The sequence below is a fragment of the Dama dama genome, chromosome 9 (genome assembly GCF_033118175.1).
Source record: "Dama dama isolate Ldn47 chromosome 9, ASM3311817v1, whole genome shotgun sequence".
Taxonomy (NCBI): Eukaryota; Metazoa; Chordata; class Mammalia; order Artiodactyla; family Cervidae; genus Dama; species Dama dama.
In genome coordinates this window covers 110,250,285-110,265,576 of record NC_083689.1, presented here as the reverse complement: position 1 = coordinate 110,265,576, position 15,292 = coordinate 110,250,285, and the positions used below count along the sequence as shown (strand labels likewise).

The following is a 15,292-nucleotide window of genomic DNA, read 5'->3' as shown; positions in this document are numbered from 1 at the left end:
AGGAACCAAGCCGACAAGCTAGGGTCACACTGCTGGGGAGCCGAGCACGCTGACGAGGGCGCTTCACAGCTGCCTCACTGGAACCCTCCTCGCGCCCTCCCACCTTCTGCTCCACCTGGGGGTGATTCTGAGCTTAAGCGCCAACCGTGCAGTGAGGTGTCTGCACACGTGACCGCCTTCCATCCCCACGGCCACCTCGAGGCGGATGCACCGCCGATCTTCACTTCACACGGAGGCCCAGTGAGGGCCAGGCCCAGACGCGGGAGACGCGCCCCGCGCAGCGCCGCGCTCCCTGCGTCCCTCCTCACCGCCCCGGGATCTGGCCTCCTCACGCCGCGACCGCGGCCTCCTCACCCGGCGCTCAGCGCCCGCCTCAGACTCCGCGGCTTCCTCACCCCGCGCTCAGGGCCCGCCTCAGTCTCCGCGGCCTCCCCACCCCGCGCTCAGCGCCCGCCTCAGTCTCCGCGGCCTCCTCACCCTGCGCTCAGCGCCCGCCTCAGACTCCGCGGCCTCCTCAACCGCGCCCAGCGCCCGCCTCAGTCTCCGCGGCCTCCTCACCCCGCGCTCAGCGCCCGCCTCAGACTCCGCGGCCTCCTCAACCGCGCCCAGCGCCCGCCTCAGACTCCGCGGCCTCCTCACCCCGCGCCCAGCGCCCGCCTCAGTCTCCGCGGCCTCCTCACCCCGCGCCCAGCGCCCGCCTCAGTCTCCACGGCCTCCTCAACCGCGCCCAGCGCCCGCCTCAGTCTCCACGGCCTCCTCAACCGCGCCCAGCGCCCGCCTCAGACTCCGCGGCCTCCTCACCCCGCGCCCAGCGCCCGCCTCAGTCTCCGCGGCCTCCTCACCCCGCGCCCAGCGCCCGCCTCAGTCTCCACGGCCTCCTCAACCGCGCCCAGCGCCCGCCTCAGTCTCCGCGGCCTCCTCACCCGCGCCCAGCGCCCGCCTCAGTCTCCGCGGCCTCCTCACCCGCGCTCAGCGCCCGCCTCAGTCTCCACGGCCTCCTCACCCCGCCTCAGCGCCCGCCTCAGTCTCCATGGCCTCCTCACCCCGCGCTCAGCCCCCGCCTCGGGCTCCCGGCCTCCTCACGCCGCCGGGCTCCGCCGTCCGGGACGCCCTGCCTGCTGCCCCCGCCTTAGCCGGCCCCGAGTGCCTGTCTGGCCCGCTGTCCCCTGGCTGAGGCCGCCTGATGGTGTGGCCTCCATCCCCGGGGCCCAAGCGGGCATTGGCCCCCGCTGCCCCCCGCCTGCGCCTGAACCTCACCCGCCCTGGGCGCCCCGCTCGGCCTGGACACGCCACCTTCTCAGCACCTGGAGGCCCGACACAACCGCACGGCGTGCTGTGAATTACCCGGAGGATGTGCTCAGATTCCTACTCTGCTAAGGTGGCACCCATACACATGCCCGTCTCTGTTTATTATCACATGTTTAAACTGCAGATGGTGATTGCAGCCGTGAAATTAAAGACGCTTACTCCTTGGAAGGAAAGCTATGACCAATCTAGACAGCATATTAAAAAGCAGGGACATTACTTGTCAACAAAGGTCCGTCTAGTCAAGGCTATGGTTTTTCCAGTAGTCACGTATGGATGTGAGAGTTGGACTAGAAAGAAAGCTGAGCGCCGAAGAATTGATGCTTTTGAACTGTGGTGTTAGAGAAGACTCTTGAGAGTCCCTTGGACTGCGAGGAGATCCAACCAGTTGAATATTCATTAGAAGGACTGATGTTGAAGCTGAAACTCCAATACTTTGGCCACCTGATGTGAAGAGCTGACTCTGTTGAAAAGACCCTGATGCTGGGAAACATTGAAGGCAGGAGGAGAAGGGGAAGAGAGAAGATGAGATAGTTGGATGGCATCAACGACTCCGTGGAGATGAGTTTGAGTAAACTCCAGGAGTTGGTGATGGGCAGGGAGGCCTGGCGTGCTGCAGTCCCTGGGGTCGCAAAGAGTTGGACACAACTGAGTGACTGAACTGAACTAAACTGCTTCAAGAAACAGGTTACACTTGGAACTCACAAGTTAACTTCATTGAACATTTTTGTTACCTTATGTGTTCACACAGAAGGAAAAGGGAGAGGAAGGACTCACAGTCCTATAAAAACACAAAGTTTAGTCTCTCAGTCGTGTCCTACTCTTTGCGACCCCATGGACTGTAGCCCACCAGGCTCCTTTGTCCATGGGATTTTCCAGGCAAGAGCACTGGAGTGGGAACCACTAAAAATGTTTCCAGTCACAAAGAAAACTTCAGAGCCTGTAAGGACTGAACACTCCAGGCCAGGCTAATTTACTGAATTACAGAGCTTGAATTTGGATACACTTAATAACATATCTTATTTTCTCACTAGCTGTCCTAACAGGGAGCTCTGAAGCAATAAGATTCACTTGAATGAAGAGGTAGCAGTGCATTTATATCCTGTTAAAGATAACACTTGGACTGACTACCTGTTACAACTAAAGAACAACTTTGTACATGAAAGTCCCACATGGAAAGTTGTCATTTACTAAGTTAGGGTCACTAACTAACTGTCCCTTCAGGACAGTACAAGAAGTAAAGCAGACCAAGCTAAAAAGTATAAGATACAGTACAATGAGAGGGAAAATGCAAGCAAAGTCCCTACTAAACAGTCCATGAAGACTGAAAGAGGGAAAATATCATTCAAATACTGCATTACAGTCACAACAAACGTGTGAACATAACAAAAGATTTGCAATCCCCTACTCTTCTCTGTTCTAGCTTATAATGTTAGTCAAATACTCTCCATGATATAAATTAAAGAAAGTATGGTTTTAACAAAAATGCTACCACAAACCAGTAAAGAAAATGGTGAAGAACACGTTATATGCATTGCTTTTTTAGCAGCTCATTCTAATCAGAATGTTGTCTCAAGTCCAGCTATTTAAAAAAAATTTTTTTTTTTTTTTTTTTTTGCACCTGGTGAATTTTTCAACCATATCACCCTGAAGCATGACTTAAAAAGTAATTAACTGATGACAATGCATTTGTTAACCAAGTTAAACTCAGCATCCTGGCATGAATGCCCACAACTCTTCAAGCCCTGACCATCAAACACTAGGAAAATTCAGTCAATAGCCTAAGCCAGCAATTGACAAAATTTACCATGAAGTTAGGTATTTTGAAACTGACATTCTTGCTTATGAATTCTGGGTTCAACCACACACACACAAAAAAAACAAATACCAAAACCAAAATTCATTTAACCCTCTGCTTGATGGGCAAACTGTATTCCTTTTTTTTTTTTTTTGCTATATGACTTTTTTTTGGTTATAATGGCAGTTAAGCTCTTATCATAACCTTTCATCAGGTAGTCTTAAAATGCATAACAAGTGCACATATGAGTCCACTTCCCCTTTCTGCACAAAGTCACACCTTGTAATATGATTTCTTGTTTGCATTTTGATCTATATATTTGCTTTAAAATAATGTTCATAAAGTAAAATGTTAGTATTTAAATATAAGTGAAAAACTTACTCAACAGCCACTTAAAACTACTATTCTTTGATCCAGTAATTGTCCAACAAAATATTTTGAGCACATGCTCCCAAACTGTGTATACTTATGTACCTATAAATTCAACACATGTGCCACTGAACCAATATGTGATATTCTTTTCAAAACATTTATAAAACACAAAAATTAGAAAAATAAATAAAAATAGATTCTCTTCTACATTCCTTTAGCATCCCAATATATTATTCACCCCCTGGATATGAATATCCCACTTTGGAGACCTCTGCTTTAGTTAAGATATGAGTGACTGCTTTACTTTAGTTCTAAAGTCTATTTAAACGAAAAAAATTTATTTTTTTTTTTAAAATGCTTAAAACAGTCTCAGAGGACCTTAGTTAGTCCACCTGTGATATGTGCATGGCATACAGAAGGATCATTCAACATGCAGATAATATATTAGTAAACAGAAAAATGAACAAAAACTAATTAGAAGCAAATAGATTATTTAGCATATTACTTCTGTAAAGTCTATCATTTCAAATATAAGAGAATGATCAATTGAAACTGATTTAATTATTATATACAAAATAAATAACCCTCCAGTAATCTTTGAATGTGAATGCTGATCATGATGTGGAAATTTAGCTTAAAGTACACCCTTCAAGTAAAGTTACTTCATTTTCAAAAGCAAGAATGATGAATGAAACTAACCAACGTACTATACATGTAAGAACTGCAACTGATTTAGTTTCAACAGATATAGAAAAAGGATGAAGAAAAAAAAAAGGATGAGAATACATTTAAAGACCGTGCCCACTAAAAACACTATCAGGTTGACATGTCCCAAGTAAAAGGGAGATTAAAGGTAGTCTCTTGAATAAATGAAGCTTTGATGTCATTTTCATCTGAAATTTTCATGTATGTGAGGAGGAGCAGAAGTTTACCTTGACTGATCTAGGTCTCGGGTCAGCAAACCACAAGCTAAGGGCCTAAGATTGAAGCCACTTATTTTTGAACAGTCTTCAACTGAAGAATAGTTTTTACATTTTAAAATGGTTTTTAAAAATCAAAAGAAGAATAATATTAAGTGACGTGAAAATTATATGAAATTGAAATTGCACTGTCATTAATAAAGTTTCATTGGAACACAGCCATGTGCATTGGTTTCTGTGTTGTCTATGGCTGATTTCACTCAATTATCAGGGTTGAGAGTTGCCAGAGAGACCTGTGACCCTCAAAACCTAAAGCAGTTCCATCTGTCCCTTTCCAGGCTCTGTACCCAGTACAGGAAACTGATCTTAATCCCCTCAATCCCACACTTCCCCTTTCTTATTCTATCCATGGAGCGAGGGATGGTTTGTTTGTTTTTTAAAACCAACATGGTAAATTCTCTCTTACCCACCCCCCTCACTTATCTGCATTAAGAGTTAGAGGCAAATGCTGAGTTCCACATCTTTACCCCCAATGCAGCTGCTTCTATAGCCACCTTTTGCTCTCATAATGGTTACTTTCTATTTTAAGTATAATTTGGGTTTTCAGCTGATACAAACTCAGTCATTTTTTTCACAGGCTTTCTTTGTTCTGATATCAACTTACCCTTCTAACCTTATTTCTCATTACAATATTCATACTTTATAAAATTTGCAAGATAAATTGTATACCCCACATTTGTCTGCCAGGTTTTGCCTTTTTTTAGAATGTAATTTCCACCTGGGATACTCTTTACCAAAGATCTACCTCGTTAAAATCCTCCCAGATTTCAAGATCCACCCTTCCTGAAGAAGACACCTCAATCTTCCCAGTCAGAATTATCACTTCGTTGTGAAGACTGCTGTAATTCTCATTATCTCTATCTGGTGTGCATGCTGCTAAGTCACTTCAGTCATGTCCAACTCTTCGTGACTCTATAGACTAGCCCGCCAGGCTCTTCTGTCCATGGGATTCTCCAAGTAAGAATACTGGAGTGAGTTACTGTGCCCTCCTTCAGGGGATCTTCCTGATCCGGAGATCGAACCCGCGACTCACGTCTCCTGCATTGGCACAGACAGATTCTTTACCACTAGCACCACCTGAGAAGCCCCTCCATCTTGTATTAGTCTTATTTGTTTATCTCGCCTTATCAGTAAACTGTACATGTGGATGACAAGCAGGGTTTTATTTATCACATCCATTCATACTCTAACCTCTTCCCTGTCCACACCCTGTCCCCACCCCTCCACACACCATAAAGTGTCCAGTTCATAATATTCAAAAGATCAGACTTATAACAGAGAGGACTTCAAGTGCCATGAAGAAATGGTATTCAACAATAATAAATCAAAAAATGACATCATTCTCTTTTCAATTATTCTCAATCTTTCTGATTACATCAAGAAGAAAACCTCAATTTGTGCTACTATGGTTTAAACTCTCTAATCTTTGATAATCTCCCTTTTTAACAAAGAGAAAAACGATTCTAGGCCTGGAGCCTTCTGGAGACAAACATTTCTGCCACAATTTAGCAAAAATGCTTCGTTCTTATTGCTTCTATTTATGGCATGAATACTGGTTTTCAATTTAATGAAAATTAGTAATCTCAGTCAGTAAATTGCAATTCAGTTCAGTCGCTCAGTCGTATCTGACTCTCTGCGACCCCATGAATAGCAGCATGCCAGGCCTCCCTGTCCATCAACAACTCCCAGAGTTTACTCAAACTCATGTCCATCGAGTCGGTGATGCCATTAAACCATCTCATCCTCTGTCATCCCCTTTTCCTCCTGCTCCCAATCCCTCCCAGCATCAGGGTCTTTTCCAATGAGTCAGCTCTTCTCATCAGATGGCCAAAGTATTGGAGTTTCAGCTTCAACATCAGTCCTTCTAATGAACACTCAGGACTGATCCCCTTTAGGATGGACTGGTTGGATCTCCTTGCAGTCCAAGGGACTCTCAAGAGTCTTCTCCAACACCACAGTTCAAAACCATCAATTCTTCGGCACTCAGCTTTCTTCACAGTCCAACTCTCACATTCATATATGACCACTGGAAAAACCATAGCCTTGACCAAATGGACCTTTGTTGGCAAAGTAATGTCTCTGCTTTTTAATATGCTATCAAGGTTGCTCATAAGTTTCCTTCCAAGGAGTAAGTGTCTTTTAATTTCATGGCTGCAGTCACCATCTGCAGTCATTTTGGAGCCCCAAAAATAAAGTCTGACACTGTTTCCACTGTCTCCCCATCTATTTCCCATGAGGTGATGGGACCAGAGGCCATGATCTTAGTTTTCTGAATGTTGAGCTTTAAGCCAACTTTTTCACTCTCCTCTTTCACTTTCAAAAAGAGGCTCTTTAGTTCCTCTTCACTTTCTGCCATAAGGGTGGTGTCATCTGCATATCTGAGGTTATTGATATTTCTCCCGCCAATCTTGATTCCAGCTTGTGCTTCTTCCAGCCCAGCATTTCTCATGATGTACTCTTTATATAAGTTAAATAAGCATGGTGACAATATACAGCCTTGACGTGCTCCTTTTCCTGTTTGGAACCAGTCTGTTGTTCCATGTCCAGTTCTAACTGTTGCTTCCTGACCTGCACACAGGTTTCTCAAGAGGCAGGTCAAGTGGTCTGGTATTCCCATCTCTCAGAATTTTCCACAGTTTATTGTCATCCACACAGCCAAAGGCTTTGGCATAGTCAATAAAGCAGAAGTAGACGTTTTTCTGGAACTCTCTTGCTTTTTCTATGATAAATTTAGGTTAACAAAAATGAGGTGATTTAAACAAAAATATTAAGCAAATTATAGCACAGGGGTTATGCATATACAACAGAAATCAATGGTATTACATAAAATGGAAGAAACATTTGATTGTAGCAGATAATCAATAAAGCCAAATGACTTTAATCCATCAAACTCCTTGTTAACTATTTACATCACTAAAAGAAAATCATGCAAAAGACGAGGGGTCCTCAAAAGAAGAGGAGGCGACATTTGATAATGTCTAGAGACATTTTTTTGGAGTAGAAAATGGCAACCCACTCCACTATTCTTCCCTGTCTGGCGGGCTACAGTCTATCGGGTCACAAAGAGTCAGACACGACTGAGCACACACACACACAAACACACACACAGACATGTTTGGGAGTCACAACTGGGGGGGAGGGTAGGGGAGCTACCTGCAACTAGTGGGTCAAGGCCAGGGATACTGCTAAACATCTCACAATGCACAGAACAGCCCCACAACAAAGAGTTATCTGGCCCCAAATCTCTACAGTGCCAAGGCTGAGAAACTGCTCTGAGAAAAAGAGCAAGCTGAACACGTCCTACCCTCTGCCCACAGTTATGAATCGTCCTCTGTGCAGCAGCTGTCCTTGTTTGATCTTTGTCACCGATAAGATTGCTGAGGAAAATCTCCCACCCCACCCTTCATTATCTTACATCGCCCAAACAGCCGCTGCCCTCCGTCAGCAATTAGAATTTTAAAAACAGACTGCACTGGAGCATGTCCTTTATATGCTAATACTAGGCCATCGATAGTTAGATCTAATTTCCTAATTAAACCATGGAAGCTCTGAAATTTTCAGACGACCCTACATTATCAAATAGATTTTTTTAAATAATTAAAGATTAGTACCATTTCAGTTAAACCTTCATTCTAACTGCTATCGATTTCATGTAAAGTTCTTTGACTTGAATTATATGCTTCATTGACTCAAATACTATATTTTGCGGAATAAACCTGACCTTGACATTTTTTAATTCAATATTTTTTATTAGATACATTAGCTTTCCTGAAAGGGAGTCCAAAGAGAACTACTTTTTAAGCTAGCAAAAATAAAATCATTAACATAAAGCAATATAACTGTTAGTAGCTCAAACAGTTCACTTGGCTACCACTCAGTACTTTATTCTCAGACTATTATTGCAAATACATAATCCACACAGATGTGTCTGAGGGTAAGTGTTTACAAGAAAGGTCTTTGAAGCTATTTTGTGGTTAGTGTTTTCGTTCTTTCTCTTTTTTTTTTCCAAGTAGAGTTCACCAGAGCAACTTAGAAGCAGACAGCACCTGGGTCTTTTCATGTTTTGTTTTGCTTTGTTTTTCCAAATTAAAAGTTATTTTTACCCTTGCAACAGTATTTGAACAAGGAAAAATATTGTATTCTTAAAGTAATGACGCTATCATAATCTTCACTTGACTTAAAGGTTCTTTAGGACAGTATTTCTAAATTTAGCATTTACTATGTATTAACTTTAGTAGCAGGCATAGCTTGGAGGTATTTCATGCTTTTGACTTCAAGCTGGTTTGACTCTAACTCTGACATGCCTGTGGTAAAATGATGGTAACGGTGAGACTGAACCCTTCTCGGTTCGGTCACAAAGCAGCCTGCCAACAGCAAAGCAGCAGGATCCTGAACAGGAAAAGTTACAGAGGTGGCAGTTACCAACACTCACACCACCAAGAAAGAAAGCCAAATGCTGCGTGAGACGAGGGTCACGGTCGCACATGTTTCAGGGAGAAGATAAGCAGGTCACCAGATTGTCCTTTCCTTGGGGTCCCCAGAACTGAGATGATCATATCAGGACCCACAGTGCCAGCCCATTTTGTACCATTCATCCATTCTCTTCAAAATCGTTTATTGAGCACCTGCTGGGCACTGACACTATGGCAGGCGACGAACACACAACAGTCAATCAGCCAGACCTACAGACCCTGCCCTCCAGGAGCCGGCGGTCAGGTTGGTGCAAAGAGTGTGTGCAGCCCGTTTCTATTCTCCCACTTGCAACCCCACCTCGCTCCTGAGTCCACTGCCTGAGAAAAGAATCAGGTGCACCAAGAACAAGAAAGCGACTGAACAGGCACACTTCAAATTCCTAGTGAGATTAAAAAATAAAAACCACAGCATCCCCATGAGCTCAAGAAACCCAGCGCAGCGAGTGTGGCCGGAGGCCCGCGGGCACTGCGGGGCCTACAGGCGAGTGTCAGGGAAGACGGGGAACTCAGGAGCCCCGGCGGAGAGTGGCCGGAAGGGCGTGGACAAACAGGGGAGGGGCAGGGAAAAGAGGGTCTGAGTCCTTCCTAGCCCGGAGCACAGGCTGGAGCCGTTCTCTTAGAAGACGCACACTCTGCTGTTCCCTTACAGGAAGCATTTGCTGACCATTGCCTGAGAACAAAGTTCCGTGTTACTGAGTGGAATACAGCCCTGCTCAGGCCTCTGGACTCCTCTGCTTCACAGTGAAGATGCTCCTGGTCCAGCCTCCTGAAACGCTCAGTCAGTCCAGGAGATACTCCACCCTCGTCTTATAGAGACATCAGAGTTTTTCCAAAGTGTTTGAAAAGGGAGACCCAATCATGCTGGAAATAAACACAGTGGAATTTTTCTCTACAGAGCCACGCCATCAGACAGGACTCAGGGTCACCAACTGGTCTGCAAGGCCCTCTCAAACGGACTGTCTCCTGTTTTAATCCAGCACACACAGAGTTAGGCCTAAAACAGTCCTTTTAAAACTGAGTCACAACCTACTGGTGGGATGTGAAATCACATGGGTTCAGTCAATATTTTTAAGAAGCTAGGATAAAATCAAACAGCATAGAATAGGAAATATCAAAGTACATGGTTGCTAATAAGAATAAACATTATGTTATCAAACTTCCCCCCATTTGACACACACATTTGACTCACTATCTAAATCTGTTTGGTTCCTAAGCAAGGGTACACACAGCAAGGGACCCTATATAATTATAGTTACATGGGGTTGCTATATGAGTTTTTTAAAAATCGTGAACCAAGTCAGAGGAGGGGGTGAGCAGGTACTGAAAGTCATTAGCCTGAAAAAACTATAGTGAACTGGCATGAAAATGTTTTAAAAGTTTTGATTCCAAATAAATCAATTTCTACTCAAAAGAAAACAGAAGTAGATTTTTTAACCTTTCACCAAAATACTTTAATTATATGATTTTCACACTCTTATTCTTCTGTCCTAATTATCTTTCATTTGCTTCTCTGAACTTGTGTGTGTGTGCTGCAGGATGGTGGGGGGACACACATCTGATTTTGTGACAAATATCCTTTCAATCTCATACCAAAGACAGAAACAAAAGGTGAGAAATAACTGAAGCCCGAACCTCAGAGCAGCCCAGGCCGAGTTCTGTCCCTCTGTCTGCCAAACCACCAGATGGGAACTTGGCCACAGAGAAGCTTGCTTCTCCCTTGGAAAAACCTTTAAAATACCAGTTTCTCAAATCACTGGGCAAAGGACCAAGCACTCTCTAGGATATGGAGCCCTGAATGGGACCAAGGCCAATTCATCTTCTTAAGTAGAATTGAATTTGTTGTGAACTTGGTTTTCGTGAACTTTTAAACAAATTTTATAAACACAGCAGTATTTTCAAGTGTGGTTTTTAGAAAAACAAATTCGCTTACCCGAAACTCTTAAATAATTCCTCTCAACACCTTTCAGTTCCTGACTTACTCGCAATCTGAAAAAGGAAAGCTCTCATATCTCCCCTGGTCTGACTGTTTACATGCGGGTTGGTGCGTGAGCACCACACAGGGAATCCAGGTGGTTACAGCCACGGGAATTTTGTTCCCAGAAATCCCCAAATACAGCCTCAAAGTATGATGCCCTGATGGTCATATGTCCAATCGTCTTGAATTCAGGAGTCACAGCTTACAACAGGTAACTGCAATGGCTTACTCTCTTAACAAACCCACACTAGCCTGGAGGGAACTGTGTACACCCTGTAACTAACCACAACGGCCCCACACAGCACCAGGGACATTGTTGTCTTACTCTTAATGACAGCCGTGTCACTAAGAACTAAATGTCTGGGCTTTAGCGTCACCACTGGCAGGCAGACGTGGCCCAAGGCCGAGAGGAAAGAGAGGAAAGGCTGGAAACCAACTGACCGAGCCTCAACTTTATTCTAGTGGGGTAAGGAAGCACACTTTCATCACTCAATCAATACCTACGATTATAATTCTGTTGAATTCTCTGGCTTTAGAGATTCTTAGCAATTATGTTTGTAACATAGTTTTTTGTTTGTTTTAGGTTTATTTTGTTGGAAAAAAAAAATAAGTTTTGGGAATTCCCTGGTTGGCCCAGTGGTTAGGAGTCTGCTTTTCCACTGCTGGTTCAATCCCCAGTCAGGGAACCAAAAGCACTCATGCTGAGCCAAAAAAGACAAGCAAGCATGCAAAGAAACAAAACATTCTGATCATGAAGTGACGGTATTTCTCAGTCTCAACCAAATGGAGTACGTATGCACCTCACCAATACTGCCATCTACAGAGAACTTGCCTAATATACTTGAATACTGAGAAAGAGGATAGAAGGAACCATTTTTAACCTCTTCTCAAAATATTTTAATTCTCTGATTTTTATAGCAATCAAATGACTCGACAGCAGAGTGATAGTCTGAGCATATATAACTGATTTATATTCGTGCTCCAAAATTACTGCAAAATACAACAAGCTTTTTTAAAAAACATAACAAACTCCAAATTCCTTAGGTTTTCCCTATGAAGTCTACCATTCTGTATATGTATACAATTGGTATTTTCCCATTCATTACATAAAAGGAAGTTTCCTGAGTTAAGTTTGCGACCCTTAATCACACAGCCAATGTGTGCTGACGGTAAGTCAGAGCGAACGAGGGGCGTCTAAGTACATGTTACTCAGAAGACAGGCAGACTGGTGGTGGGACAGTCTCTACACCATCAGGCGCTTCCTCTACTGGGTGGCAGTTCCTGACACTCTCCAATTTTAAGTAGGTTATCACTTTCATCTGAAGTTTACAGGGTTCCACTGCAGCTCATCATAGAATTATGTACGCTTCAAACCTTACAGGAGATGTTTTATTTTCAGCCTTACTAGGGAATGCATGCAACAGCAGATCTTTAGATGAACATTGAAAAGCTTGATCAAAGCAGGATTTTACATATTATTCAATGCTCAAATATTCTGAAACCTTTTCAGAGCCTGGCAACTGCTAAATTTCAGTCAGAAGTTTTGCCCTTTTTACACACCTCTGCACTCGTGAGCCATTAACAGTAGAGGCAATTCGGAGAGAAGTGGCCCTTACACAGTCCCACTAAGGACCGACACCCAGAAGCCCATACTGTGGTCACCAGTGACACTGAAAAGAAAATGACTGCTAACTCTATTCAGCAAAATAAAAAGAAAGAAAGAAAAAAGGACATTTGCAAAGAAATATTAAGTATAGAAGCTTCAACTTGTTAACGGTTGAAATTACATCTTTAGATTCCATATAATAAAGGGTCTGATTCTAAAGTGAATATTGAAAAGAGGTCTCCCTACCTATGAATAACAGAAAGGAGGAAAAAGGCAGGGGAAAGTATTTTTCAGCGGATAAAAATATAAGAACATATGGTACCATTCACATTGCAAGACCACTACCTGTTTGGATCTTCAAAGCAGGGACGGGGGACATTTCTGCAACCCCAGGGCGATGGTTTTCTGCATACATAATTAAACAAATCACTCCAGCACGTCACAGAGCAGCAGAACTCTTCTCACTAATTACCACTGCCTTTCCTTTAAAGCCACACTAGTTCATTATTCTGCCTTCAACTCCCTTAAATGATTCATCCCCCTTCACTCCTGAGCAGACTCTGCAGGGAAGCTGGTGTTTAAGTTTAATCTCCAGTGCCACTTGCTTCGGTGAGCTTGATGAGGGGAAGGAGGAAGAATTGAATCTAATATTTCTGTCAAGATTTGGAGAGGCGTCCTCCGCCCCTCATCCCCAAAAAATAACTAGACAGACAGAACCCTCTGGCAAGCTATAATCGTGAGCAGAGACGCCGCTTGGGCAAGCAGGGCCCACGTGCGGTGAAGCTGTCACCCACGGAGGCGGCAGCCGGCGAGGCGGCGGTGGGGGAGGACCCGGGCTGCCGCCCGCAGCTGCACCGGCCTGGGCGCGCCCGGGGACGCCGGCTCGCTCGTGAACGGTCCCGAGCTCTCTCCAGGAGCCGGCAGAACCCAAGGGCCGGGAGGCCGGCCCCGGTATTCCGGGGAGCTGGAGCCGCAAAAGGCAAGCGCCCGAAGCGCGCCGCGGGCAGAAGCCCCAGCCGGCGCCCAGGATGCCCGGCTCCCCCAGGTCCGAGCGCCCCAGCCCGCCGCCCCCAGCCCCTCGAGCCGCCCCGCCGTACCGTCCCAGCTCCGACTCCACCTCGAAGAAATCGCCCAGAGCATCCCTGTTGGAGCCGTCGACCCAGTAATCCGGCACCAGGCTCCCGGGCCCCGGGGCCACGGTGGCGGTGACCGAGGAGCAGGACGAGGCGGAGCACGAGGGCGTCGTGACTTTGAGCATCTTCGCGGCGGGACTCCGCTCGCGCCGCCGCCGTTTGCCGGAGCGAGGAGCCCCCGCGCGTCCCCGCCCGCGAGCGCCGGCGCGAGCGGCGCCCTGCAAGCGCGCGCCCCCGCCGGCCCCTCCGCGCAGCTGCGCGCCTCTCCGCGCGGACTGCGCTCCCTTCCGCGCGGGCTGCGCTCCCCTCAGCGCTCGGAGGCGTGCGGGGGCGCGAGAGACCTGGAGAGGGTGCAGGAGAGCCGAGCCGCCCGCGGGAGGGGCGGAGGCTGTGGCCGGGAGCGGCGCCGCCCCGCGCTCCCTCCTCCAGCACCCAGCCTCCCCAGCCCTCCGCTTTCCCTCCTCTGCGCGGAGCCCGCGGGGCGGGTACGGATGCGGGAGACTGGGTGAGCCCCCCGGCCAGAGCATCCCCGCGGGAGCCGGGGCCGGGGGCCGGGGGCAGGGGCGCGACCGCGCGCCCGGGGGCACCTGGGCCGGCGCCCTGCAGGGCGGCGTCACGGGGACGGGTGGGGTGGTGCCACCCGAACCGCCCGGTGCGAGGCCCTCCACCAGCGCCAGCGCACCAGCCATCCCGCCTGCCCCCGTCAGAGGGCGTGTCGGTGGCTGGGGTGTCCGGCCCACGGCCGCCGGGCCTCCGGAGCCGCGGCGCGCAGAGCCGGGAAGGCGGAGGAAGGGACGCGCTGACCTGACTCCTTCTGGACGAAATCTCCCGCGGGGAGAGCTGCTGCTCGCGCTGCCTCCTCGGCACTGCTGGAGCTCCTGAAAGGGCAGCTGGCTTCTGTGACTGGCCGACTCCAGCTTCTGAAGGCTAGCGGCAGAAGTGACCAGAGAATTCCAGGTTTGGAAGGGGCCTCTGGAAGCCAACTAGTCCAGCCCTCTGCCATAACGCGGGACTTGGCATCATTCATGACAGAGGAGACTGCTATATTTAAAGCTCTTTCCTCTTCCCAAGAGAGCTGTCCCATCACAAGTCTTCTAATGTCTGTCCATCAACCTTCAGACTATCGTTCTAAGTATTGGTTAAATTTACATTGAATATTTCTACCCTTGAACATTTTTCTTTTTAGATTTCAGCAGAGATGAACAATAACTAGTCATTATATTCTGTAATGAATCTTTGTATACATAAAGGCATTACATCACATCTTTCTGGCTAAATAACTTTGAGCCCTTTATTTAATCTTACTTCACACGTATTAGTCTTTTTTTTTCTTTCCCGCAACATGTACTAAACTCTTTTCAGTGTCTCCATTCCTGATTATACCAGTAAACATGGTCCAATAGTTTCTTCTATTACTGACTAATTTATCACTCTTAAGAGCTTTTGTGCTATATTGGTGAACTACCAAAAATAAAACAAGCAAAAACCCCAAAATCTATCTAATTAATGACAGGAATGTGACTCATCATTTGATTGAAAATTAAAAAGTAAATTCAGAAACTATTCTTCACAGATAATTTTATGAAGATCAGCATATGATCAGTTTACAAATGGCATAAAGAACAGCAAGTACATGTAGATTCACACAAAT

General features: G+C 46.2%; 1 protein-coding gene across 2 annotated transcripts in view; it reads right to left on the bottom strand.

The window, feature by feature from the left end:
* Nucleotides 1-13,836, bottom strand: part of CAMK4 (calcium/calmodulin dependent protein kinase IV) — a 251,198-nt gene extending 237,362 nt beyond the window's left edge. For both annotated transcript variants that reach the window (XM_061152135.1, XM_061152136.1), the window contains exon 1: nt 13,606-13,836. In XM_061152135.1, the coding sequence (XP_061008118.1) occupies nt 13,606-13,766 (161 nt within the window). In that variant the 5' untranslated portion in view covers nt 13,767-13,836. The remainder of the gene's footprint in view (nt 1-13,605) is intronic.
* Between the last annotated feature and the right edge of the window lie 1,456 nt (nt 13,837-15,292).